Source organism: Polypterus senegalus, chromosome 9 (assembly GCF_016835505.1).
Source record: "Polypterus senegalus isolate Bchr_013 chromosome 9, ASM1683550v1, whole genome shotgun sequence".
Taxonomy (NCBI): Eukaryota; Metazoa; Chordata; class Cladistia; order Polypteriformes; family Polypteridae; genus Polypterus; species Polypterus senegalus.
The window spans coordinates 137,441,203-137,466,697 of NC_053162.1; the positions used below are offsets into that span (position 1 = coordinate 137,441,203).

General features: G+C 40.9%; 1 protein-coding gene across 1 annotated transcript in view; it reads right to left on the reverse strand.

The window, feature by feature from the left end:
- Positions 1–25,133, reverse strand: part of LOC120535853 (alpha-2-macroglobulin-like protein 1) — a 136,431-nt gene extending 111,298 nt beyond the window's left edge. The window contains exons 1-3 of the mRNA XM_039763968.1: positions 24,966–25,133; positions 24,383–24,566; positions 20,998–21,151 (exon numbers count right to left, since the gene is read on the reverse strand). Of these exons, the coding sequence (XP_039619902.1) occupies positions 20,998–21,151; positions 24,383–24,566; positions 24,966–25,042 (415 nt within the window). The 5' untranslated portion in view covers positions 25,043–25,133. The remainder of the gene's footprint in view (positions 1–20,997; positions 21,152–24,382; positions 24,567–24,965) is intronic.
- Between the last annotated feature and the right edge of the window lie 362 nt (positions 25,134–25,495).

A 25,495-nucleotide genomic window follows, 5' to 3' on the forward strand; every position in this document is an offset into this window, starting at 1 on the left:
GTAAACTGCTCTTGTCTTACTGTTTTACAATAAAAGCATACATTTGATTTCAGTCTTTAACAGCCGGTGCAGTTTATGATCCTTGTAAAGGTTAGCTTTTTTTTATTCACTTTTCACTCTCTCAGTCGCGTTCAGAATCAATCCATACAACCCCATCTGACACGGCTGTTTTCACTAAACCCCCGGTTCTGACACACAAACGCTGGCGAAGCTGCCTTCTTCGTATCTCACCGTCACTTGCTTTTCGTCTTATTGAGTGTTCCTGCCAGTCCCCGCATGTTGCTGTATGCTTTTTCTTTTGTACTACAGGACATGCAGAGGAAAGAATGGTAAAGACCAGTAACTTCGGCGCTATATGCAATCATCAGACACTCCCCATCTGCCCGTGTCGTTCAAGCACAGGAACATATATTAGTGTAAAGTATAACAAAAGTGCACTTTTATTCAAGTGCACTTTTTCCATCGCCTTTTCCTGTAAGAAGCAATGTACACACTTCTCTCTATGCTGTGGTTTCTATTACACACCTGAAAGAAAGACAATATATGTGAAAATATAATCGCACTAATGCAATATTATTTGAAAACGAACAGCGTCAGATCGGGTGTGAATTTATGCAAGAACTGGAAATTCTCTGATGGGACCTTCCCCCAGGGAAGAAAGTACAGTGTCAGGTGCTCATTCAGTGTAATAGAAACCATAAGCACAGAGAGGTGTGTACACGGCAACAAGTACACGTGTCGTAAATGTAGGAAGGACGGTCCTTGGGTGTGTGGGAACTGTTAATATTTGAATGTGATGATTTTATATAGCACGGAATGAAAATCTGCACTTCTTAGCATTGCACCATGCAAGGTGTCGTATCAATCGCCTACTGTAACTTGCTTTCTTTTTTCTTCGGTTATACAGGTAGTTTTGAATAAAAGTGCACTTGTTTTGTTTGAGAAATGAAGTGTCTGCGTGCACTTTTCGTGGCATTACACGTGTATTTTTTGAGCATGCCCGTTTGAGCAGTATAAAAGTATTGAAAAGTATAACAAAACAACGGGCAGATGGGGAGTGTCTGATGATTGCATATAGCGCCGAACTTACTGCTCTTTACTATTCTCTCCTCTGCGTGCCCTCGAGTACAAAAGAAACAGAATACAGACGCGCTATACTGTAGCTCTGCGTTGTACCACGATGCATACTAACGCCCCCCCACCTGGTTCTGACACACAGACGCTGGCGAAGCTGCCTTCTTCGTATCTCACCGTCACTTGATTTTCTTTTTATTCAGTTTTATTGAGTGTTCCTGCCAGTCCCGCATGTTGCTGTATGCTGGATAGAGAGAAGTGTGTACACTGCTTCTTACAGGAAAAGGCAATGGAAAAGTGCACTTGAATAAAAGTGCACTTTTGTTATACTTTTACACTAATATATGTTCCTGTGCTTGAACGACACGGGCAGATGGGGAGTGTCTGATGATTGCATATAGCGCCGAAGTTACTGGTCTTTACCATTCTTTCCTCTGCATGTCCTGTAGTACAAAAGAAAAGCATACAGCAACATGCGGGACTGGCAGGAACACTCAATAAGACGAAAAGCAAGTGACGGTGAGATACGAAGAAGGCAGCTTCGCCAGCGCTTGTGTGTCAGAACCGGGGTTTAGTGAAAACAGCCGTGTCAGATGGGGTTGTATGGATTGATTCTGAACGCGACTGAGAGAGTGAAAAGTGAATAAAAAAAGCTAACCTTTACAAGGATCATAAACTGCACCGGCTGTTACAGACTGAAATCAAATGTATGCTTTTATTGTAAAACAGTAAGACAAGAGCAGTTTACTTCTCAAAACTGAGGGGCGCAGGATCGAACCCACGACCCCTTGATTCCCAAGCGGGGGCTGAGTCTATTGAGCCACGGAGTCAGTTAAAGTAAACTGGTGTTAATGTCGCATGTTAAGGCAGCTTTTTGTTTCTGCAGTTATATGTTTGAATAAAAGTGCAATTGTGTTATTCTTGTGAAAATGTTTCTTTGCTATTTGGACTTCAGGCTTCATACATTATATAGTTTATGCCTACATTTTGTCATCTACTACTAGAATATAAAAAAGTTTCTGTTTTAACAATGTGTTGACACAGATTACTGTAGAAACGGAACAGACATGAAATGCGTGTGTTCCAAACAACGATCTATTATTTCCGCTCTAAAACTCCACTTCACTCTCAGATACTCAATCAAGGTATGAGTTGAGAGAAGTTCGTGCACGTTCTAAATTGGTGGGGGGATGGAATAGCCGGCTTCTCTTTATCAGCACATTTAGAAGACAAAGGGCGCTGGCGGAGAGGTGTGAAGGGATTTAAGAAGCAGTTTAAGGTGGGACGGAATTACGAGTTTTTTCGTAGGCTCTGGTAATTCTAGTGTTAAACTCATCCACCTTCACCAACTCTACTTCTAGCATCCTGTCATTCACACATATGTATACTGTTTTGTTCCTAATGACCTTCATTCCTCTCCGCTCTAAGGCATATCTCCACATCTAAAGGGTCTCCTCAACCTACTCCCTACGCTTGCTACAGATCACAATGTCATCGGGAAACATCATAGTCCATGGGGACTGCTGTCTAATCTCATCTGTCAACCTGTCCATCACCATTGCAAATAAGAAAGGGCTCAGATCTGATCCCTGATGTAATCCCACCTCCATGTTGAATGCATCTGTTACCCCTCCTGCAAACCTCACCACTGTCACTTCCCGCATACATATCTTGTACAACTCTTACATTCTTCTATCACTCCTGACTTCCTCATATAATACCACAACTCCTTTAGAGGCAACCTGTCATATGCTTTTTCCATGTCCACAAAGACACAATGCAACTCCTTTTAGGTTTTTCTATACTTCTTCATCAACACTCTCAGAGAAAACATTGCATCTGTGGTGCTCTTTCTTGAGATGAAACCATACTGTTGCTCACTAACCATTACCTCCCTTCTTAACCTAGCTTCAACTGCTCTTTTGCATATCTTCATGCTGTGGCTCATCAATTTTATCCCCCTGTAGTTACTACGGCTCTTCATATCCCCCTTATTCTTAAATATCGGCACCAGTACACTTCTCCACTTCTCAGGCATCCTCTCACTTTCCAAGATTCCATTAAACAATTTAGTTAAAAACTCCAAACTCCATCTTAGTGATTAGCAATAATGGATACAATGAGGCTATTAGAAATAAACTGGATACATTAGGATTAAAAGTCAAGACGGAGGTAAAAAGCTTAGGGGTGATTTTTGACTGTAATCTGAATTTTAAATCGCATATTAATCAGATCATTAGGACAGCATTTTTTCACTTAAGAAACATAAGTAAAGTTAGAACGCTTATAACACTGAAAGATGCTGAGAAATTCGTTCTCGCATTTGTTTTCAGTCGACTAGATTACTGTAACGCACTCCTCTCAGGACTTCCCAAAAAAGACATAAATCGTTTGCAACTAGTGCAGAATGCAGCTGCTCGAATCCTAACTAGGAAAAGAAAATCCGAACACATTTCTCCAGTTTTAATGTCACTACACTGGTTACCTGTGTCATTCAGGATTGACTTTAAAATTCTGCTTATGGTTTATAAAGCCTTAAATAATCTCACTCCATCTTATATATGTCTGACACCTTATATTCCAAATCGTAACCTCAGATCCTCAAATGAGTGTCTCCTTAGAATTCCAAGAACAAAACTTAAAAGAAGTGGTGAGGCGGCCTTCTGCTGCTATGCACCTAAAATCTGGAATAGCCTGCCAATAGGAATTCGCAAGGCTGATACAGTAGAGCAGTTTAAAACACTGCTGAAAACATATTACTTTAACATGGCCTTTCTATAACTTCAATTTAACTTAATTTAACTTAATCCTGATACTCTATATGTTCAATTTCCTCATAATAACTATTCATGGTGGCTCTAAAATCCGTACTGACCCCATCTCTCTCTTTTGTTTCTTTTTCCGGTTTCTTTGTGGTGGTGGCCTGCTCCACCTCCACCTACTCAAAGCTTCATGATGCTCCAACAATGATGGACGGATTAAAAGGCAGAATTCTGCGTGACCATCTTCATCAAGCCCTTTGTGAGAACCCTAAATCCAAAGAGGACTGTTTCATTTATGTTAGGTAGAATGCCCAGAGGGGACTGGGCGGTCTCATGGTCTGGAATCCCTACAGATTTTATTTTTTCTCCAGCCGTCTGGAGTTTTTTTTGTTTTTCTGTCCCCTGGCCATTGAACCTTACTCTTATTCGATGTTAATTAATGTTGATTTATTTTGTTTTCTTATTGTGTCTTTTATTTTTCTATTCTTTAATATGTAAAGCACTTTGAGCTACTGTTTGTATGAAAATGTGCTATATAAGTAAATGTTGTTGTTGTTACATTGCCATTTCTCCTAAACACCTCCATGCTTCCACAGTTATGTCATCTGGACCAACGGCCTTTCCATTCTTCATCCTCTTCATAGCTGTCCTTATTTCCTCCTTGCTAATCCATTGCATTTCCTGATTCACTATCTCCACATCATCCAACCTTCTCTCTGTCATTCTCTTCATTCATCAACCACTCAAATTACTTCTTCCATCTGCTCAACACACACTCCTCACTTGTAAATATGTTTCCATCTTTATCCTCTATCACCCTAACCTGGTGCACATCTTTCCCAGCTTGGTCACTTTGTCTGGCCAGTTGGTGCAGGTCCTTTTCTCCCTCCTTAGTGTCCAACCTCTCATACAACTCATCATTCACCTTTTCTTTAGCCTTCGCCACCTCTCTCTTCACCGTACGCCTTATCTCCTTGTACGCTTGTCTACTTTCTTAATTTTTCCCACTTCTTCTTCGCCACCCTCTTCCTCTGTATTCTCTCCTGTACTTCCCCGTTCCACCACCATTTTTCTTTTTCCTCCTTATTCTGTCCAGATGTCACGCCAAGCACCCTTCTTGCTGTTACCCTTACTACTTCTGCTGTAGTTGTCCATCTGTGTGGTAACTGTTTACTACCACCCAGTGCCTGTCTTACGTCCTCCGTAAACTCAACCTTGCAGTCTTCCTTTTTCAACTTCCACCATTTCATCCTTGGCTCTGCCCTCACTTTCCTCCTCTTTTTGATCTCCAATGTCATCCTACAGACCACCATTGTATGCTGCCTAACTACTTCTTAAAACACGTATTCACCACAGCCATGTCCATCCTTTTGGAAAAATCCACTATCCTCTGACCTTCTTCATTCCTCTCCTTGACACCATACCTACCCATTACTTCCTCGTCTCCTCTGTTCCCTTCACCAACATGCCCATTGAAATCTGTTCCAATCACCACTTTCTGTCCCTTGGGTACACTGTTCATCATTTCATCCAACTCACTCCAAATATCTTCCTTTTCACCCACTGCACACCCAACTTGCGGTGCATATGCACTAACAACATTCATCATCACACCTCCAATTTCCAGCTTCATAATCATTACTCTGTATGACACTGTTTTCACCTCCAAACACTCTTGACATACAGTTCCTTCAGAATAACTCCTACCCCATTTCTCCTCCCATCCACACCATGACAGAAAAATTTGAATCCACCTCCGATCTACCTGGCCTTACTACCCTTCCATTTCGTCTTTTTCATGCACAATATATCAACCTTCCTTCTCTCCATCACATCTGGTAACTCTCTCCCCTTACCAGTCATACTGCCAACATTCAAAGTTCCTACCCTCAGTTCCACTCTCTCTACTTTCCTTCTCTCCTCCTGCCTCCGGACACGTCTCCCCCCTCTTCTTTTCCTTCTTCTTCGGCCAACAGTAGCTCAACTTCCATCAACACACTGTTGGTTAACAGTACTGGTGCCGATCGTTGTTAACCCAGGGCTCGACCAATCCGGTATGGAAATTTGTATTACATCATTATAATAAAGTTAGGAAACAAGTGATGACATTTCAAGGAGAGATTTAATTTCAAATTTAACTCGTTTTACCTGTACAGTATGCTAAAACTAGCTACTATGACATATTTAAAAGTTAAGGCTGCACATCTTTCCCAGCGCGGTTCTCTGTCTAGCCAATCGGTACATGTCCTTTTCTCCCTCCTTCGTGTCATACAACTCATCATATGCCTTTTCTTTAGCCTATCACCACCTCTCTCTTCACCTTGCACCTTATCTCCTTGTACTCTTGTCTGTATCTCACTGACTATCCCAATTCTTCTTTGCCATCCTCTTCCTCTGTATACTTTCCTGTATTTCCTCATTCCATCGCCAGGTTTCCTTTTCCTCCTTCCTCTTTCCAGATGTCACGCCAAACACCCTTCTTGCTGTCACCCTTACTACATCTGCTGTAGTTTCCCAGCTGTCTGGTAACTCTTCACTGCCACCCAGTGCCTATCTCACCTCCTCCCTAAACTCAATTTTGCAGTCTTTCTTTATCAACCCACCATTTGATCCTTGGCTCTGCCCTCACTCTCTCTCTTCTTGATCGCCAACGTCATCCTACAGACCACCATCCTATGCTGCTTAACTACACTGTCCCCTGCCACCACTTTGCAGTCTTCAATCTCCTTCAGATCAACTCTTATGCATAGGATGTAATGTACCTCTGTGCATCTTCCTCAACTCTTGTACGTAAACCTATGTTCCTCCCTCTTCTTAAAATACATATTCACCACAGCCATGTCCATCCTTTTGGAAAAATCCACTGTCCTCTGACCTTCTTCATTCCTCTCCTTGACATCATACCTATCCATCACTATCTTGTCTCCTCTGTTCCCTTCACCAACATGTCCATTGAAATCCGCTCCAATCACCATTTTCTGTCCTTTGGGTTACACTGATCATCACTTCATCCAGTTCACTCCAGAAATCTTCTTTCTCCTCCATCACACACCCAATTTGCATGGCATATGCACTAACAACATTGATCATCACACCTCCAAATTCCAGTTTTATAATCATTACTCTGTCTGACACTTTTTTCTCCTCGAAAACACTTTTGACATACTGTTCCTTCAAAATAACACCTGCCCAATTTCTCCTCCCACCATATTAGAACAATTTGAATCCACCTCTGATCCACCTGGCCTTACTTCCCATCCATTTAATCTCTTGCACCCACAATATATCAACCTTCCTTTTGTTCATTATATCAGCTAACTCTCTCCCCTTATCAGTCATACTGCCAACATTTAAAGTTCCTACCCTTAGTTCCACTCTCTTTACCTTCCTCCTCTGTTCCTGCCTCCAGACATATCTCTCCCCCCTCTTCTTCTATTTCTTCGGCCAAAAGTAGCCCAATTTCCGGTAGAACCCTGTTGGCTAACAGTACTGGTGCCTGCCATTGTTAACTCAGGCCTTGATCTAGCAAAATTTTACACTGGATGCCCTTCCTGACGTAGCCCTCCCCATTAATCCGGGCTTGGGACTCGCATAAAAAAACACACTGCTTTGTGCATCCCCTGTGGCTAGGGTTTAATCACCAAAGAATACTGGAATTAAATTTAGCATGCCTATGATATGTAAAATATTTTCATAGATATCTTTGGTCTTAATGTCATGATGAACCCTTTGGATAGTGCTGAGTAACTCTTTAGTTTAGGTACTACAAAAATGCATCTATTACATATTTACTTTTACGCAACAAGACTTTAACAAAGGCTTCTTTGGGTCTTTATAGCACTTATAAAGCATCAGTAAAGGGTTTATTCATCTTTGCAATGTGCACTTGCAGTGGTTTGAGGTAGCTTAACTGAGACACATTTGTAATGATTTTACATATTTAGCATAAGACCTGTGAATCGTTTATATTAACAAGTCATTTTTACCATCATGTCAATATGTCACACTGCACAGAAATTAATAACCTACCAACAGATTTTTTATGAAGACCAAATGAAATCTTTATTGAGATCTTGTTACATAAGAGTAAACAAGTAATGGGTGCATTTTTGCAGTACCTGAACAAAAGTGTTACCCATTGTGGCAGACAGCCGGCAGCTCAACATGGCCAGGACGCCATGGAAGGATGGGGGAAGGCACCTTTTCCAGGAACTGCCTCCCCCAAAATGCTAGATGGCAGCTGCTCTGGAGTGTAACGGTAGCCCGGATTCCCGCAGGGCATCCTGGGACTTGGAGTGCGGTTTCTAAGTCCTGTTGGGTACAGTGGTGCTGTGAGAGGACCAGAGGAGCCATGCCTCATCCGTAGCCTGGGCTAAAAAAAAAGCCAATTCTCCATCTGACCCGGAAGTGCTAGCATGTGACGTGGGTGGAAGGAAAGAAGCACTTAAGGTCAAGGACTATTTAAAAGACTGTTGGAGACCCAGAAAGCGAGCCAAAGTTGGGAGGAGTGTGACAGAGCTTGCAGGGAGGTGTGGAGGAGAGATTTGTGTGTATAATTACAGTGGAACCTCAGTTCACGACCAAAAAGTTCGCCAAACTTTTGCCTTGGTTCACGACCACACACTCGGTATACGAAGCCAGTTTCCCTTTCGGTTTGTGCACGCCAATGATTTCCGTACATGTTGCATTGTTCTCGGTCAGACGTGCCTGCCTGCCTGCCTGCGCGTGCGTGCGTGCATGCCTGCCTGCACGTGAGAGAGAGAGAGAGCGCGTGCATGCTGCTGAGAGAGAGCGAGCGAGCGCGTGCTGCTGAGAGAGAGGGGGAGGGTGCGTGCTGCTGAGAGAGAGAGAGCGAGCCTGCTCCTGCAGCTGAGCAGGGAGCCTGGGTGTTTTGTGTCAGTGTTATTCAATGTTTTTACATTAGTTTACTATTACACTGTGCATTCTATGGTGTAATTAACTATATTTGTGCTTAATCTTTAAAAAAAATATATTTACATACAGTTCGTACGGTCTGAAACGGATTAATTGTATTTACATCCAATCCTAAGGGGGAAATTACTTCGGTTCATGCCCAACTCGGTTTACGACCAGAGTTTTGGAACGAATTATGGTCGTGAACCGAGGTTCCACTGTATTAATTTATTGTTTATTTAATTCCCTGTTTATTGTGCTTTGGAGGCACTGCTTAAAAGAAGAAGCAATAAAATTTTTCTGAGTGCTTTTATCCTGTGTCTTGAGCATCTGTCTGTTGGGTTTAAGGGGCAACAGCGACCCCTAGCTTCTTACACCATAAAACAAATGATGTTTTGCTTCAATGTGAAATTTGTGCCACTGACACAAGAAAGGTGTTTAATTCCTGGCTAGAAGCATCACGTAACAGAAACTTTCTTCAGTCAATAGACATGTCTTGTGTGGTTGTACTGTTAAGAGAATGCCTGCTTAAGCTATTATGAAACAGGAAAGGGCAGTTGCTTTGTAATGGCGGGAGGAAAGTAAGCGGCTTTCCATATTTTTTTAAAAAACACACTGCACCTCCGTGGTGATGTGAATGAAAGGCATAAATTAATTGATTTTATTGGTGTGCAGGGGCCTCATGTATAAACGGTACGTACGCACAGAAATATTGCGTAAGAACATTTCCATGTTCAAATCACAATGTATAAAACCTAAACTTAGTGTAAAGCCACGCACATTTCCACGGTACCTCATACCTTGTCGTACGCAAGTTCTCTGCTCGGTTTTGCATACTGGTGGCACCCAGCGTCAAACCAGTGCTACTGTTCCTGTGTGGTTTACCTTTCTTTTTCAGACCCACATTACTGACGCGGCCTTTATAAATACACTGAAATTAACGGCATATTGTTTATTAGTTTAATGCATCTGATTATAATTAACCTGTAACAATATAATGGTCAATGGAATGGTCAAACTATTCTAAATACCATAGTTGCTTTAGCATTGTTACTCTCACTGCACCTTCTTTTTCTTCTTTCAGCTGCTCCTGTTAGGGGTTGCCACAGTGGATCATCTTTTTCCATATTACTCTCACTGCACCACTCGGAGCTGCTGATTGGAAAAAGAATTATCGTTATACAGCATCAAGCACATGCTGCCTCAGCCATGCTTCCTATTTGAGCTGCTTCTCACATGGAAAACGCTTCAAACCTTTACTGTACGGACCTCATGGTTCAGAAAGAGCTTCATCCCAAGAGCTCTAAACGCACTCAATCACTCCATGAACTGCTCCTTGTAGAACCGTTTGTACTTATAAGTACAATCACCTCACTGTAAACTGGCACTACAGTTATAATATTGCACAACCTGAGCCACTTTATAAAGCGCGTATTCACATATGATGACGATATCATTTTTAAGATGAAATGCAGCAAAATATGTATATTATTTTATACAGATAAAAATTTAACTTCATTTAAATAATCTATATTGTTAATAATTAAAGGACACGGTGTTGCTACGCTAGCAAGGATCTGTCGCTCCGCTCACGGATTGTTTCTGCCTGTGCTGTATGCTTCACTGGGACTGGCATGAAGGACAGAATAATTAAACATGTACTACAAAGATACTTCATTTTTCCTTAAAAGTTTTGAAGAATCGGCGTTATAAGCTTACAGATGGCTTAACGTCTATTACAGAGCTGATTGTGTGGCGATTGGTTACTTGGAGAAAGAAAAGAAAGGACAGGAATTGGAGGTTAATACATTTGAAAGAGACAATATTGCAGAGGCGGCCTTAGGCATGTGCAAACTGTGCACCTGCACAGGGCCACCAAATCTCAGGGGCCGCCACGCCAATGTATATTGAATATAAAACAGAAATAGAAAATAATGTCACAGCTAAAAACGTTGCAGCAAATTTCAGCAAAAGTTAAACGCTTGCGTCATGAGCACGAGGCGGCTATGCAGTGTTCACAACTGACGTGGCCATCCGTCGTGCATAAAATTCCATACTGACATTGGCGGGTGAAGGGGCCACTGATTCTTTCTCTGCCCAGGGCCGCCACAAGCCTAGAGCCGCCCCTAAGTACTGCTGCAATAAATTATTTCATCGAAGGTCACGCACAATCACTGCGCCACCGTGTTCCCATGTTTAATAACGTGCTTTAACTCCTGTCATCATGAAAATGATATCACATATACATCTCAGTATTGTAGTTATTCAGAGAGCTGTAATATCACGAATGTAATGGATTCTGTGTCCTGTCGGAGGAAGAGAAAGCTGGTTTAAAAAGCACATAGTGATTCACACACATAGAGCACATAGATGAACACATACAAAACAAAGCATTTAACGTGCTGCTTTAATTACGATGTGATTTGAGAAACTGGTTTATTAAACGATTTTAAGATGAAGTTTATGATGTTCTACTTTAATGACAAAATGAACTACGTGATTAAAGTGGAAATTTCAAGATTGAAGTTGACATTTCGTACTTTTTCCCCACTGTGTGCCTTTTTTTTTTCTCTCTACCCTAATAAGCTTTCATATGACACTCAGACTGTGGGCTACGACTCGCCTTTTCACGGCGACGTTGATATGTGACAACTTCTTTTTTATTTCGGGTACTGTGCGACTTTGTGAACTTGAGCTTTCGAGTTTCTCTGACACACTATGTCAGTCGATCAGCTTCTTTTTGTTTTTTATACCACTGTTTAAACCAACAAATAGTACATTTTCCCTTTGCCTCCACTTGGTATTCGCTGAAATTCTTCCATTTTCCCTTTTGCTTTTCCCATTGTCTTTTCACAGAACACTGAGCTTAAGGGCTATTTATATTGATTTGCATATTCAAAGAGGCATAATTCTGGGAGGAGTTGGGGTGGGACAGCAGACGCGTGCACAAGCGCTACTTTTCACACTGACTGGGATTTATGTAGTGGAAGAACGTGGAAGTTGGCGAATGCACAGATTTATGCATCTGGATTTTTCTGTGTGTAAGCATGGCTTTTGTGCTTACGTCATGTTATAGTGTGAGTTCTACGCACGGCGTTATGCATGAGGCCCCAGGTAATTACTTCCTTTATTCCACTGCAGAAAAAATAAGCACAGCAAGTGTGACAAATCTTAATTGAGGAATATTTTTTGTTTTCTTCTCCCAAAAAAACTTTAAACCCCCAAAAATGTTTTTAATGAGTTTCACAAATTGTGAACTCACTAAAGAAATAAATCTTTGCTTTACCATTGTAAAACTTCATGCAAATCAAAATTTTCTCCTTCACTTATCACTATCTTTAAGGGTTTTTTTCAGAAGTGTACACTCTACCATAAATACCTGATAGATGGTGTACTTCTGTCCTTCTGACAGATTCTCCTATTTCAGAAAAGGAGTTCTGAATCTCTGTTATAGCCACTATTTGGTTCTTGATCAACCTCCATTATCAAGGCTCTTCTTGCTGGGTTACTCATAATGGCCGTATGGCCAACTCTAGGAAGAGTCCTGGTGGATTCAAACTTCTTCCAATTCCCAATTATTGAGGCCACTTTGTTCCTGGGAACACCCAAAACTTTAGAAATAGTTTTATTTAATAGTTGATCTATGCCTATAGGGGTCTATAGGGAGTTCCTTGGACTTCATGGTATGCTTTTTGTCCTGATATGCAGCATGAATTATGGAACCTTATTTTTACACATGAATGTGCCTTTATAAACTATTTTGAATTAATTAGATATGCCACAGGTGGTCTCCAGTCAACGTCTCTCAAGGATTATTAAAGCGAATAAGATGCACCAAACTATAATTTGGAGTGTCAATGCTAATGGTTTGAGTGCCTACATGAATTATAGATTATAAATTTTGATTTTTAATAAATTTGCAAACTTTTCTGAAAAGAGGTTTTTACTTTTTCATTATAGGCTATTGAGATAAGATTGATGGGCAAAATGGCACATTTATGCATTTAAAATTAAATGTACAGCACAATGTATGTACATTTACCTTGCCTGAAGAAGGTGCCTGAGCTGTCTAAACAGCATGCATATTGTCATCTACTCAGATGTTTCCCCTGGAACGCTAGATGGCAACTTCCCGGCATCTTGGGAAATAGAGTTGGTCAGCCCTGTTGGACCCCATGGGTGCAGCCAGGAGGTGCTAAGGGGGACTAGCAAGCCATACTGTGTTGGTTCCAACTTCACCCGGAAGTGCTTCCATGCCACAGTTTAGGAGCACTGGACGTGCTTCTGAGTGTTACATGAAAGGAGCAGCCCCACTTCAATCTGGGAGCTAGAGTTGGGAGAAGGTGGACAAAGATTTATGGAGGAGCAGAGGAGGCTGAGAAAAGAAGACAGTATTACTGTGCATTAGCATTGTAACTGTGGTTGTGGCATAGAAAACTCTTCCTTAAAGAGTTTCACACAATAAAAAGCACTTTGATGTTGAAGAACTGGTGTCCAAGCCTGTAGTGTTGAGAGTTTGGTAAGCTGCCATGCCTCGTACAGGCCACAATAGGCCACAAATGTGGCAGACGTGTTTGCTTGCTCCACTCCATGCTGTTTTTTTTTTGCTTTGTGTTTTTGTTTTTCGCCTTCTCTACAGTGCACAAATGCTTTGCACTACTATCATACAGCAGACAGGCATTGCTGGACATTGCTAACTCACACGGTCCCCTGGAATTTACCGGTTTTATACTATCTGAGCTACAGTTCATTGTTTGCTCCTGCAGCCAACACCACAACCACACCCAGGAAGACCCCGCAGCACCGAGCTCCAGTGACCAAGCTGACCCCAGGAGAGTGCTCCGGAGATGGCGATGCAAGTGAAGCAAGAGGGGAGGGCCCCACGCTAGCCTGAAAGCCCACGCTAGCTGACCACTGCTACCCAGCCTCTTGCTAGCCAACGTGCGGTCTCTGGAAAACAAAACGGATGAGCTAAAAGCCAGGATTACAAAGCAGCGGGAAATAAGAGAGTGCTGTGCTGTAATTTTCACCGAGACCTGCCTTTCAGACAAAGTCTCAGAATGCACTGTTCAGCTACAGACTCACTCCGTGCACCGCAGCCTCTGGTACGGCTGAAGGGGAGGTGTGTGTGTGTGTTTATTAACAACTCATGGTGTGGAGATGTACAAACAGTTTATAAGCACTGCTCACAAGATGGGGAGTTTTTACTGCTGAAATGCCAACCCTATTTTCTACTGAGGGAATTCACTGCTGTGTTTTTGGCCACTGTTTACATCCCCCAAGCGAACTAACTCCACAGCAGTGCTCAGCAAACTCCATGCCGTCATCAGCGCCTTAAAGACGGCTCATCCTGATGCTGTTTTTATTGCAGCTGGAGACTTTAATCAGTGCAATTTACAGACTATACTTCCTAAATACCACTAACGCGTGAACATTCCCACCCATGAGAAGAACACACTGGATCATGTTTACAGCAACATACATGGTGCATACAGGGCTGCACCCCACCCCCACTTCGGACAATCAGAGCACATCTCTCTGTTCCTGTACCCAGCCTACACACAAAGGCTGAAACAAACAAACCCTATTATTAAGCAAGTTAAACTTTGGACCCCAGAGACTGAGAGCACCCAGCAGGACTGTTTTGCTCAGACAGTCTGGGATGTGTTTACGGTTGCAGCCACTCTAGAGGACTCTTCTGTCAGCATACAGGACTATGCTGAGTACATGACTGGGTACATTAGCACCTGTATTGACAACATCATGCCCACAATACCAGTCAGGAAATTCCCCAACCAGAAGCCCTGGATAAACATTCAGGTATGCCACATGCTGCATGCCCGCTCTCTTGCATTTAGATCATGCACTGAGACGGAGTACAAAGCTGCGAAGTATGGACTAAGAAAAGCCATCACAGCAGCCAAGAGGCAGTACAGAGAGAAGATGGACGGCTTCTATTCTAATGCTGACTCTGGAAGTATGTGGCAGGGCCTACAACACATCATAGACTACAGGACCACCACCAGCACAATCATCTCCACAGACAGTGTGCCGGATGATCTCAACACTTTTAACACCCGCTTTGAGACATCCAGCAACAACACAGAGTGGAGGCACACAAACACCTGGACCACCCAACCCCCCTTCACTCCCCAAACAGTCTCTTCAGATCAGATACACAAAGTACTAAGGAAGATCAACCCCCGTAAGGCAGCAGGACCAGACAACATCCCTAGGCGAGCTCTCAAAGCATGTGTCAATGAGCTGGCCGATATTCTCTGCTCCATCTTCAACCTTTCCCTCAGTCAGAGCATCGTTCCATCCTGCTTTAATACTACAATCATTGTCCCCCTTGCTTTAAAAAGCCCACCCACTTGCCTGAATGACTACAGGCTGGTAGCACTCCAATCATCATGAAGTGTTTTGAGAGAGTGGTGCTGGCCCACATTCAGAGCAGCATACCGGACACTCTGTACCCCCTGCAGTATGCCTACCAAGCCCAACAGGTCCACCTCAGATGCCATCGCAGCTGCACTACATTATTCCCTAGATCAGGATGCTGTTTGTAGACTACAGCTCCACCTTTAACACGGTTATCCCCCATAAACTCACCCAAAAACTGTCTGCACTTGTCCTGCACCCCACCCTCTGTGACTGGCTCCTACACTTTCTGACTGGCAGGCCCCAGTCTGTCAGGATTGGTAATAGGATTTCAGCCACCATTATCACAAACACAGGCACCCCACATGGATGCGTCCCCAGCCCCATCCTCTACACCCTGTTCACCCACGACTGTGTCATCTCCCACAAAGATAACATCATCCTAAAGTTCGCAGATGACACCGCAGTGATAGAACGCATAACTGGTGGGGATGAGGTGGCCTACAGGAGGGAGGTGGACAGACTGGTGTCATGGTGTGAGGACAACACAGACAAGATGAAGGAGATGGTAGTGGACATAAGGAAGGAGAACTCACCAGCCACTGTTCATCCGAGTGCTTGAAGTGGAGAGAGTGAGCAGCATTAAATACCTGGGCGTCTACATCAGTGAGGACCTCACTTGGACACTTAACACCACACAGCTGGTCAAGAGGGCTCAACAGCGGCTGTACTTTCTGAGGAAGCTGAGGAAGTTTGGTATGTCAAATAAAATCCTCTGCAACTTTTACAGCTGCATTGTTGAGAGCATTTTGACCAGCTGCATCACCATGTGTTACGGCAACACTACATCTTTGGACTGCAAAACCTGCAGAGAGTGGTAATGACTGCTGAGAAGATCACCAGGACACCACTGCCCTCTCTGTAGAGTATCTACAACTGCAGAGTCTGCAGGGGAACTGCCTCGATCCTCAGGGACCCCAACCCACCCTCAACACAAATATGTTCACACTTCTACCCTCAGGCAGGAGGTATAGAAGTATGAAATCCAGGACTTCCAGGCTAAAGAACTCTTCCTTTCCCAAGGCCATTAGACTCCTAAATAACTGACTGGAGTTTATAACCATGGTTCACCTCATTCTATTTACCTCACTGTGACGATGTGGGTTCTAGCTCCACGTTCCCATTGCTGTTTGGAAGCACTTGAACACAACACCGTCAATAATGTTACCGAGTGAGCTAGTCAGTGAAGGCAACAAGTAAGCAAGGGGATGGTAAAAAGTGCAAAAGTGCTTTTATTAAAAGACAATCCAAAACAAAGTGTCCATAAAGTGCAGTGATTCAAAGTTCAAATAAATAAATAATCCATTCAAAGAAATACGTGGAGGTTAAAACAATAGACAAAAAAAACAATCCTTTAAAACCAGAGGTTAAAATGTTCAATAGGAAGCAGTCTTAAAACAACAACAACAACAAGTCCGGTGCTTCTTCTGTGCTACTGTTAGCGTCTCACCTGCTTCTCCCATACGGGCCCTGCAACAGGCGAGACGCTCTCAATGCAGCTGCCCTCTTCTCACACACACACACGAGACTGGAGATCTCCCGATCCCTGGCTTCGATCTGGCACTCATCCCAGTCCCCGAGACATAGTTTCCACCCAATGGCCAGGACGCACACATTGGGGACTCCACCACCAAGCCTCCCGACTTCCGCTGCCTTTCCGGCCCTCCGCGGCTCGTCGCCTTCACCTGGTCACTCCCGCTACCTGGTCGCTCAGCGGGGCAACATCAACTCAAATGCCTGAGTGTCGGCCTAACACCCAGCTTCCACGCAGCTACCCACGAGCGCTCGTTCGCTCGCTCACCACACGATCCTTGTCTCTCTCTCTCTCTCTCTCTGTCTCTCACCGCCTGCTTCCTCTCTCGTTCCCTGTAACCTCCGTCCTCTTCCTTTTTTTTGATCTCCCCTTCCCGACCAACTCGCACTTCTTTTAAAGAGCGAGGGGCCATAGCAGCCTATTAGCCACGGGAACAAATCACGGATGTGGGCAGTTCCTCACCTGTGCACTCGGTGAGAAACGCCCACACCGCAGATCCTCCCGTGGCTTGCTATGGCCCAACGCCCCCTCGTCAAGCCACCCCGAGAATGGTGATTATTTATTTAAAAAAATGGCCTTTGCTCAACGAGCTGTGGACCTATAACACCACACTCACACAACTGTATTTGACTTGCCCATCACACACCTACCTGCACATTACACTTTATACTTCTATTCTTTTTTTATACTTTATGCTTCCTCTGTTACTTATTATCTATCTGCTACTTATTATTTATATTTATCTTTATACGTTGGTTTTGTCATTTGGTGTGGACAGCAAAGAAAGAATTTCATTGTACAGGGAAACGTGTTTCCTTACTGTGCACATTACAATATACTTTGAACTTGAACTTAATATTGTCAAACACTCCTGCTTTGGTTACATCTCAAGAGCTCTGATAAGGTAGGCAGTAGCGCACTCAATAGAGAGGGAGAACTGTTATATATATTACTTCTCCTTTCCCATCCGTAGTTCAGGATCCTGCCGGACAGAGGAGAAGTGACCACTTTTCCCTTTCCAGTGTAAAGTCTCACCCCTTTCAGGATTCCAATATAAAAATGGACCACCCACCAGGGGCCTCATGTATAAACGGTGCGTACGCACAGACATGTTGTGTACGAATGTTTCCACTCTCAAATTGCATTGTATAAAACCTAAACTTGGCGTAAAGGCACGCACATTTCCACATACCCTGGTGTACGCAAGTTCTGCGCTCAGTTTTACACACTGGTGGCACTCAGCGTCAAAGCAGTGCTGCTGTTCCTGTGTGGTTACCCTTTCTTTCTTAGATCCACATTCCTGACTCGGCTTTATAAATACACTGAAACTAACTGCATATTGTTTATTAGTGTAATGCATCTGATTGTAATTAACCTGTAACAATATAATGGTCCAGGGAATAGCCATAGTATTCCAAATACCATAACCTTCTTTTTCTTCTTTCAGCTGCTCCCGTTAAGGGTTGCCACAACGGATCATCTTTTTCTGTATTACTCTCACTGCACCACTTAGAGTATTTATATCACTGTATCTGAGTGTGGAATCACGGCTGCAGCTCGTCAGAAAGAGAATTATCAGTATACAGCATCAAGCACACGGCAAAACGCTTCAGAGCCTTTCCTGTACAGACCTCGTGGTTCGGAAATAGTTTCATCCCAAAAACTATAAACGCACTCAATCAAGTGCTCTTTGTAGAACTGTTTGTACTTATAAGTACAATTACCTCACAGTAAACTTGCACTACAGTTATAATATTGCACAACCTGCGCCACTTTATAAAGTGCGTATTTACATATGATGACGATGTACAGTAATTTTTTAGATGAAATGCAGCAAAATATGTTGATTATATTTTGCAGATAAAACTTTAACTTCATTTAAATAATCTGTATTGTTAACAATTAAACATGTGAGGACACGGTGCCGCAGCACTAGCTAGTTCACGGATTGTTTCTGCCTCGTGCTGTATTCTTGCTGGGCTGGAGCGACACTAGAATGATAGATGGATAGAATAATTAAACATGTACTACAAAAATATTTCAATGTTCCTTAAAAGTTTTGAAGAATCGTCGTTCTAAGCTTACAGATGACTTAACGTCTATTACAGAGCTGATTGTGTGGCGATTGGGTATTTGGAGAAAGAAAAGTAAGGGCAGGAATCGGAGGTTAGTACATTTGAAAAAGACAGTACTGCTGCAATCAATTATTTCATCGAAGGTCGCGTATGGCGCAGCAAGCAACTTGCGTGAGACACGAACGATCACTGCGCCACCGTGTTCCCATGTTTAATAACGTGCTTTAACTCCTGTCATCATGAAAATGATATCACATATACATCTCAGTATTTTAGTTATTCAGAGAGCTGTAATATCACGAATGTAATGGATTCTGTATCCTGTCGGAGGAAGAGAAAGCCGGTTTAAGAAGCACATAGTGATTCACACACATAGAGCACATAGAAGAACACATACAAAACAAAGCATTTAATATTCTACTTTAGTTACAATGGGATTTGAGAAACTAGTAAATTAAATGATTTTAAGATGAAGTTTATGATGTTCTACTTTAATGACAAAATAAACTACGTGATTAAAGTGGAAATTTCGAGATTAAAGTTGACATTTCGTGATTTTTTCCACAATGTGTGACTATTTTTTATTATGTCTATACCCTAATAAGCTTTTATATGACACTTAGACAGTGGGCTGCAACTCACCTTTTCACGGTGACTTTGATATGTGACTTTTTTTTTTATTTTGGGCACTGTGCGATTTTGTGAACTTGAGCTTTCGAGTTTATCCAACCCTATTGTTGACTATACCACTGTTTAAACCAAAAAATAGTATGTTTTTCCTTGCCTCCACTTGGTATTTGCTGAAATTCTTATATTTGCCCCCGTGCTTTTCCCATTGTCTTTTCACAGAGGGCTGAGCTTAAGGGCTATTTATATTGATTTGCATATTCAAAGAGGCGTTATTCTGGGAGGAGTTGGGACGGGACAGCACGTGCGTTACTTTTCACGCTGATTGGGATTTATGTAGTGGAAGAACGTGGAAGTTTGCGTACGCACAGATTCCTGCATCTGGATTTTTCTGTGCATACGCACGTTCCCGCTTTTGTGCTTATGCCATGTTATAGTGTGAGTTCTATGCACACTGTTATACATGAGGCCCCAGAAATGGCATTCAGTGAAGAACTTGACTTGGAGGAGGACAGAGTGATTCATCCAAGTTCATCCTTTGTTTGGCATTCCTTTGGTGTCAACGTGTTTTGCACCCGCTAGTGCACTTTATTTTTACTTGTTTATTCCACCCAACATTAAAACAGAAAGTAATAAGTAAGTCTATACTTGCATTTTTGTGCATATATACTTTATTGGTATCCAGTATACAGCAGACGTAAGGCCAAACCATGTATCTGCTACTCTTTAAAGAGTGAATTAATAAACTTTAATTATAGATTTTGTTGTTTTCTTTAATAATATGTCCATATATTTTTCTATTTTGTATTTCACCCTGTTTGCTTTGTATATCAAATAACAAAATAATCTAGTACCTGATTTAATTATATAAGTTTCCTAATTATTTCCTGTTTTGAAAATAACAATGCTAAAACTGGAAAATAATTGATTGGTAGTTTATTTTCTCCAATTACCTAAATATTAAATGCATCATTACTTGTATTTTTGGTAACTTGTTTACTGGAATATCAAGTGCAGTGGATTTTGAACTTTTTTCCTATGTAAGCATAAATTCTTCCCTAATACACTGGTCTTCTTCAACATGTTATATAAAAATGTAGGTGTGTGCAACAGGCAACTCTTACTTTTTGACTGTTGTTGTGTGCGAAAGAAACAAAGTGTTATTATTGATAGTCTGGTATATTGTTCGCAGTTGACTGTCCCACCTTACTGGAATAAGCAGGTTTAGAAAATGAATGAAAGTATGAATGACGGGGATATGTGATGGAATGGTTTGAACTGTACCTCTCAGTTTTGTGGTTATGCTTATTAAATGTCATTGACACCCCAAAACTATTTCTTGAATTAATAGACTTATTATTACTTATTCAACTACTTACATGGAAAATAGCAATTTAAACTTTTATTGTGTCGTTTTTTTGTTCAGCAAACTGAATTTTGAGAACTTTGATCAGACCACATTCATTTTTCACAGTGCATACGTATTTAAGAGTTCTTAATATAACGCCAGTCATGAACAAATAGTATACCAAGAAAATTAATAAATCATTTAATTGAACAAGACAGGTACCTGTTTGTCCTGGTTTATAGATGGGCTTGTCTGTCTGTATGAAGGTCATTGACTGTATTGGGGTAATAAGTACTTTTTTCTTGTTCTCAACTTCAAAGCTCTTGCCACTCAGTCTCACCTTAATATGTCCAACAAATTCATTGCTCATTGGGACCTTTTAAATCAAAAGCATAAATGATGAAAAGAGTTATGTAAGTTATGACAATTGCTTTCCATAGTTTGCATCCCCTTCTCCTTTGCAAGGGGAACAAAAGAGAACATAATTTAACTGAAGTTTGCCTCCCCCCCACAAAAAAAATGGTCAGAAAATAATTTATAAGCACTTTTTCTAACTTAACTAGCATCATAGCACACAGTTGTGCTTTGTCAGTGGTCAGTTAACACTTATTTATCACTAAACTCTAATTTATAACAAAAATGACATATCAGCACAGCGTATTTGCTCTTCCATCTAATTCACTCCAACTCCTCATATTTAAACACAACTGGGAATGAAATCTAGCAGCTTTAATTGTTTTTGAAAAAATCTTTTGTGTTGTTGTGAATCAGACAGTTATTTTATTATTTTTTATTATTTTACAAGCAAACCTTCACTCTGCCTGGATTATATGTTTTTTGTTCATTTAGAGTGGGATGATTTGTAGTTGAACTCTGGGACGTTACACACACACAGTGCTGTGAAACCTTATGAAGAAGTTTTAATTCCATATATGTTGTGTATTTTGTTTTTCATGCTCTATAATTCTAAGTACAGCTTCTTTCATTGTTATCTACATTATACTCTTAGGTTAGAATGACCAGATACTTTATAAGTTAAATGTTAGCGGGGAGTAATTCCTTTCCAAAAGAAACTGAAGAAAAAAAACCCAAAACATTCTTGATGACATAAGTTGGTTGCACTTATTTTTAGGATAAAAGCCTCTGGAACAGGCTGTCAATCATCAAAGTAGTTCATCAATTTTCAGTGTCTAGCACCACAAGGTACAAGCTCCACATGGTGTTTTGGTATACAGAATAGTCCATCCGAGAGACAACAGAGATATCAGAGAGAACTCTGTCCACCTGCCATTCATGCATAAGCCCGACTGCTGAATCATAAAGCCACCCAGGATGAATACTGCTCTGACACAGATGTTTCCTTTGATGTTAGCTTTTAATATTCAGATCTGGAAGGAAAGTATTATTCAGTAAGATTTTTGACTTTACATCCAGACTTTACTATTATTCATTACTTTTTATCATTTATTTCATTATTCTGTTCTTAATAGATACTACATTGCTTTTAATTTTCTATTCTTTCTCTGTACTTTTAGAGTGATTCACGTAATAAACTAAGTACAGGGCATTTGGGACCAAGTTTATAAAACCTTCACACTCACAAAAAGTGGCTTGAAATGTGTGTATGCATCTTTCCACACAAATGTCGGGATTTATAAAACTTGATGTAAGGACGTGCGTATATTTATGACAACTCTTACCCATCCATATGTAAAATTTTGGAGAAACAAGGAAATGACAACATCCTTGACTAAGTACAGAAATGCAGCCAAACCAGCAAAATGACAACTTGTGCCAAATAACAATTTATAACACTGAGCAGTTTTTATAGCTGCATCAATGTGACAAACATTAAATCTTAAAAGTGATGAATATGATCTACAAACTCTATTTTGGTTACTTTTCAGGAAGGCCAATTTGCATATTGTCACTGAAGAACTTTTTGGCTAATAAGTGCTACCTGTTGTCAGTTCTTAGAGAACTGGCCAACAGATCAGGAATATCTCAGCTAAGCTTTACTTCATCATGCTTGCTGTGCTGGAAGCCATTAACCAGTGAGATGCTACATTCAGTTTTACGTGATGTGGTGCACTGTACATACATTAAAATAACTTGTTTTTGCCAATATAAAAAGGCAATTTGTAGCAGTGCCCAGTTTACCTAATATAATTGGAGCACTTTACTGTGCTCATTTTGCAATAGGAGTTTCTAGCAAGAATAATGCGGATTTTGTTTAAATTGTAATTAGTTACACTTCATTAACCCATAAGTCATCTGTGATGCCAAGGTGAGACTGACAAACATCATGGCTTTGTGGCCTGGGTTAACCCATGTTTCTTTTATTTTGAACCACAGTAGCTTTGGCACTATTTGTGGTGGCTGGTTTGTTTGTAAGGTAACTGTCTAAACCCTCAGTTTTTAATATGGTCTATACTATTCATTGTTACAGCAATCATGTTATACATGTGCCGGGTGATACTGGGTACCCACTCAGACCCTAGTGCCTCCTGCCTTTCACCTACTCCTAGAAGACCAGATGTGCTACAATGCGAAGTATGTTCTTGTGTGCTCAGCTGTTCTGGTAGCTCTGTAAAGGGGATCACCTCAATGATGCTGTGCTGAGATTGTGGGTTGCAAAGACACACACTGCTCTGGAGCATTCAGGAAGGATTGTTTGCTGCTTCTCCACATGGGAAGAAAATTTATTTTTAGTCAGTGACAGGATTAAATATATCTACAGAAAAGGGTGTTATTTCTATTTCTGTTTAACTGGTTGGTCTTGTTTTAGAAGAAATGTTGAATCAAGAAGGAAACTTTGAACCTAAAACACCACAGTGGGTCAATGGCCTGTTTAAATAAAAGCGCAGCTTAAAAGTTTGTTTTGGACTAAAATTTAACCAAAAAGTCTTTATGTTTGTATATTTGCTCAGTACCTTTACTCATACAATTTGTCATTAAGTTATGCCATTTTTTGCATGCTGCCATTATGGTTTTCCACTTCTTTACGTTCTCTTTGAGTGTCAACATAGCTTAGCCAAATGGACTTGTGAAACCAGGTATTTAAATGCAAATGGTTTGCTGTAAGTATTGGGGCACCAAACCAGTGAAATTGGTGTTGCCAAATGATTCAACACCAGTGGTGATGTGGAAACACAGTCAGTGCCGTTGATTATGAGATTTAGTGAGTGTGAACACAATGTAGGATTAATGTACAGTAACTTGCTGCTTAGATATCTACTTATTTTACAAGACAATAATATTAAAGTGCTATTAAAGGAAAGATAGATAGTTTTAGATGGTCACATTTGTTTTTTCCCCCTCCAAATTCATAAATTTCAATTATGAACATTTCCAGGACTGTAGTTCTCTTGCTTTTCTTTGTTTTATAATTAGTGGATACTTTTACACAAACCAAAATGAAAATTATATCTATAATTTACAACCGTTAATATACTGTTGGAGCTTTGACAGGTTAAGCAAAACTTCCAAGATAACTCATTTCAGTTATAGGAACTGATCTAGAAACCCTCTGGTTTGAAGACCAATAACATATTCACTAGGTTTCATCCTGATGACCCAGCCATTGCAATTACTTAAATAAACTCACCTGGAATTCAATGCATTTGTAGAAATCCTTCTCTTTAATTTTTTCCTCCAAAAGAGTCAGATTTTCTCTCTCCATTAACAAGTCTATGGTGAATGATATAGTTTCATTAGGCTGGAGGAGATGGGCACATACTTTCTCCACTGTCCCTCCATGAATGTGATGAGGAATTGTTACCATATAGATCCTGAAATACCAACAAGAAGCAAAAAAGAAGAAAATGCAAGTCGTTCAGTCCTGTTCAACTGCTGAAAAGATTGTGCTGATATATGAAAACAATATTAGGTCATCTACTGCAAAAAACGAAATCTATGCGATGAAATATTTTATATCAAGCCATTATCTGTTCTTTTGCTTATTGTAAGATTTATTGACTTATCAACAAATTTGTATTTGAGATGACTTAGCTTATTGTCAATTAAATTTTGATTACCCCATTGGCAGATTTTTTTTCTAAATAAAAGCAAAGTAACTCCAATTTCAGGTTTGTTTTTTCTGTTGTTGTTTTTACATATTCATTTTTAGTGGTGTTGCAATTAAATGGCTAAAATAAAAATTGGTAAAACCATTATAAACAGTTTCTTACGGTATGGAGGTGCTGTCAGCAGTGGACTTGCATAGCAGCAGGCAAAACAAAAGAACAACCTTCCACATGGTGGTCATAAAGTGGAGATCTTCTCAAATTTGTGACAACGAAGGTGAAAACCTGAAAGTACAACTCAGATTTATGCTCTGAGTCACCACACTGAATACAACCAGCTCTGTTTCTTTTGCCCCCTCTCATATTGTGATCCACCCACTCTAATGATCTAAAGACAATAAACACACATTTTGTAATCTCACATGTCTGTTTAACTTTTGCGAAAGCTGAAGCCATAATTCTCTTTGAGGGCTGTCTGTTTACTAAGTAAATGTAAGAAAACTTGGATGGCGGCCTATTTTCTAATAACAACTGGATAATGGGATATAAAATGAGGAGTTTAGTAGGATTCTTTTCAGACATTTTGTTATTGCCTCTTTTGGAAACTTGAATCATTTTAGATTTCAATTCAACCTAAACATTTTCGACAAATCTAACATTTGCTGCACCCTTCTTCAATTAATATACAGGTATTA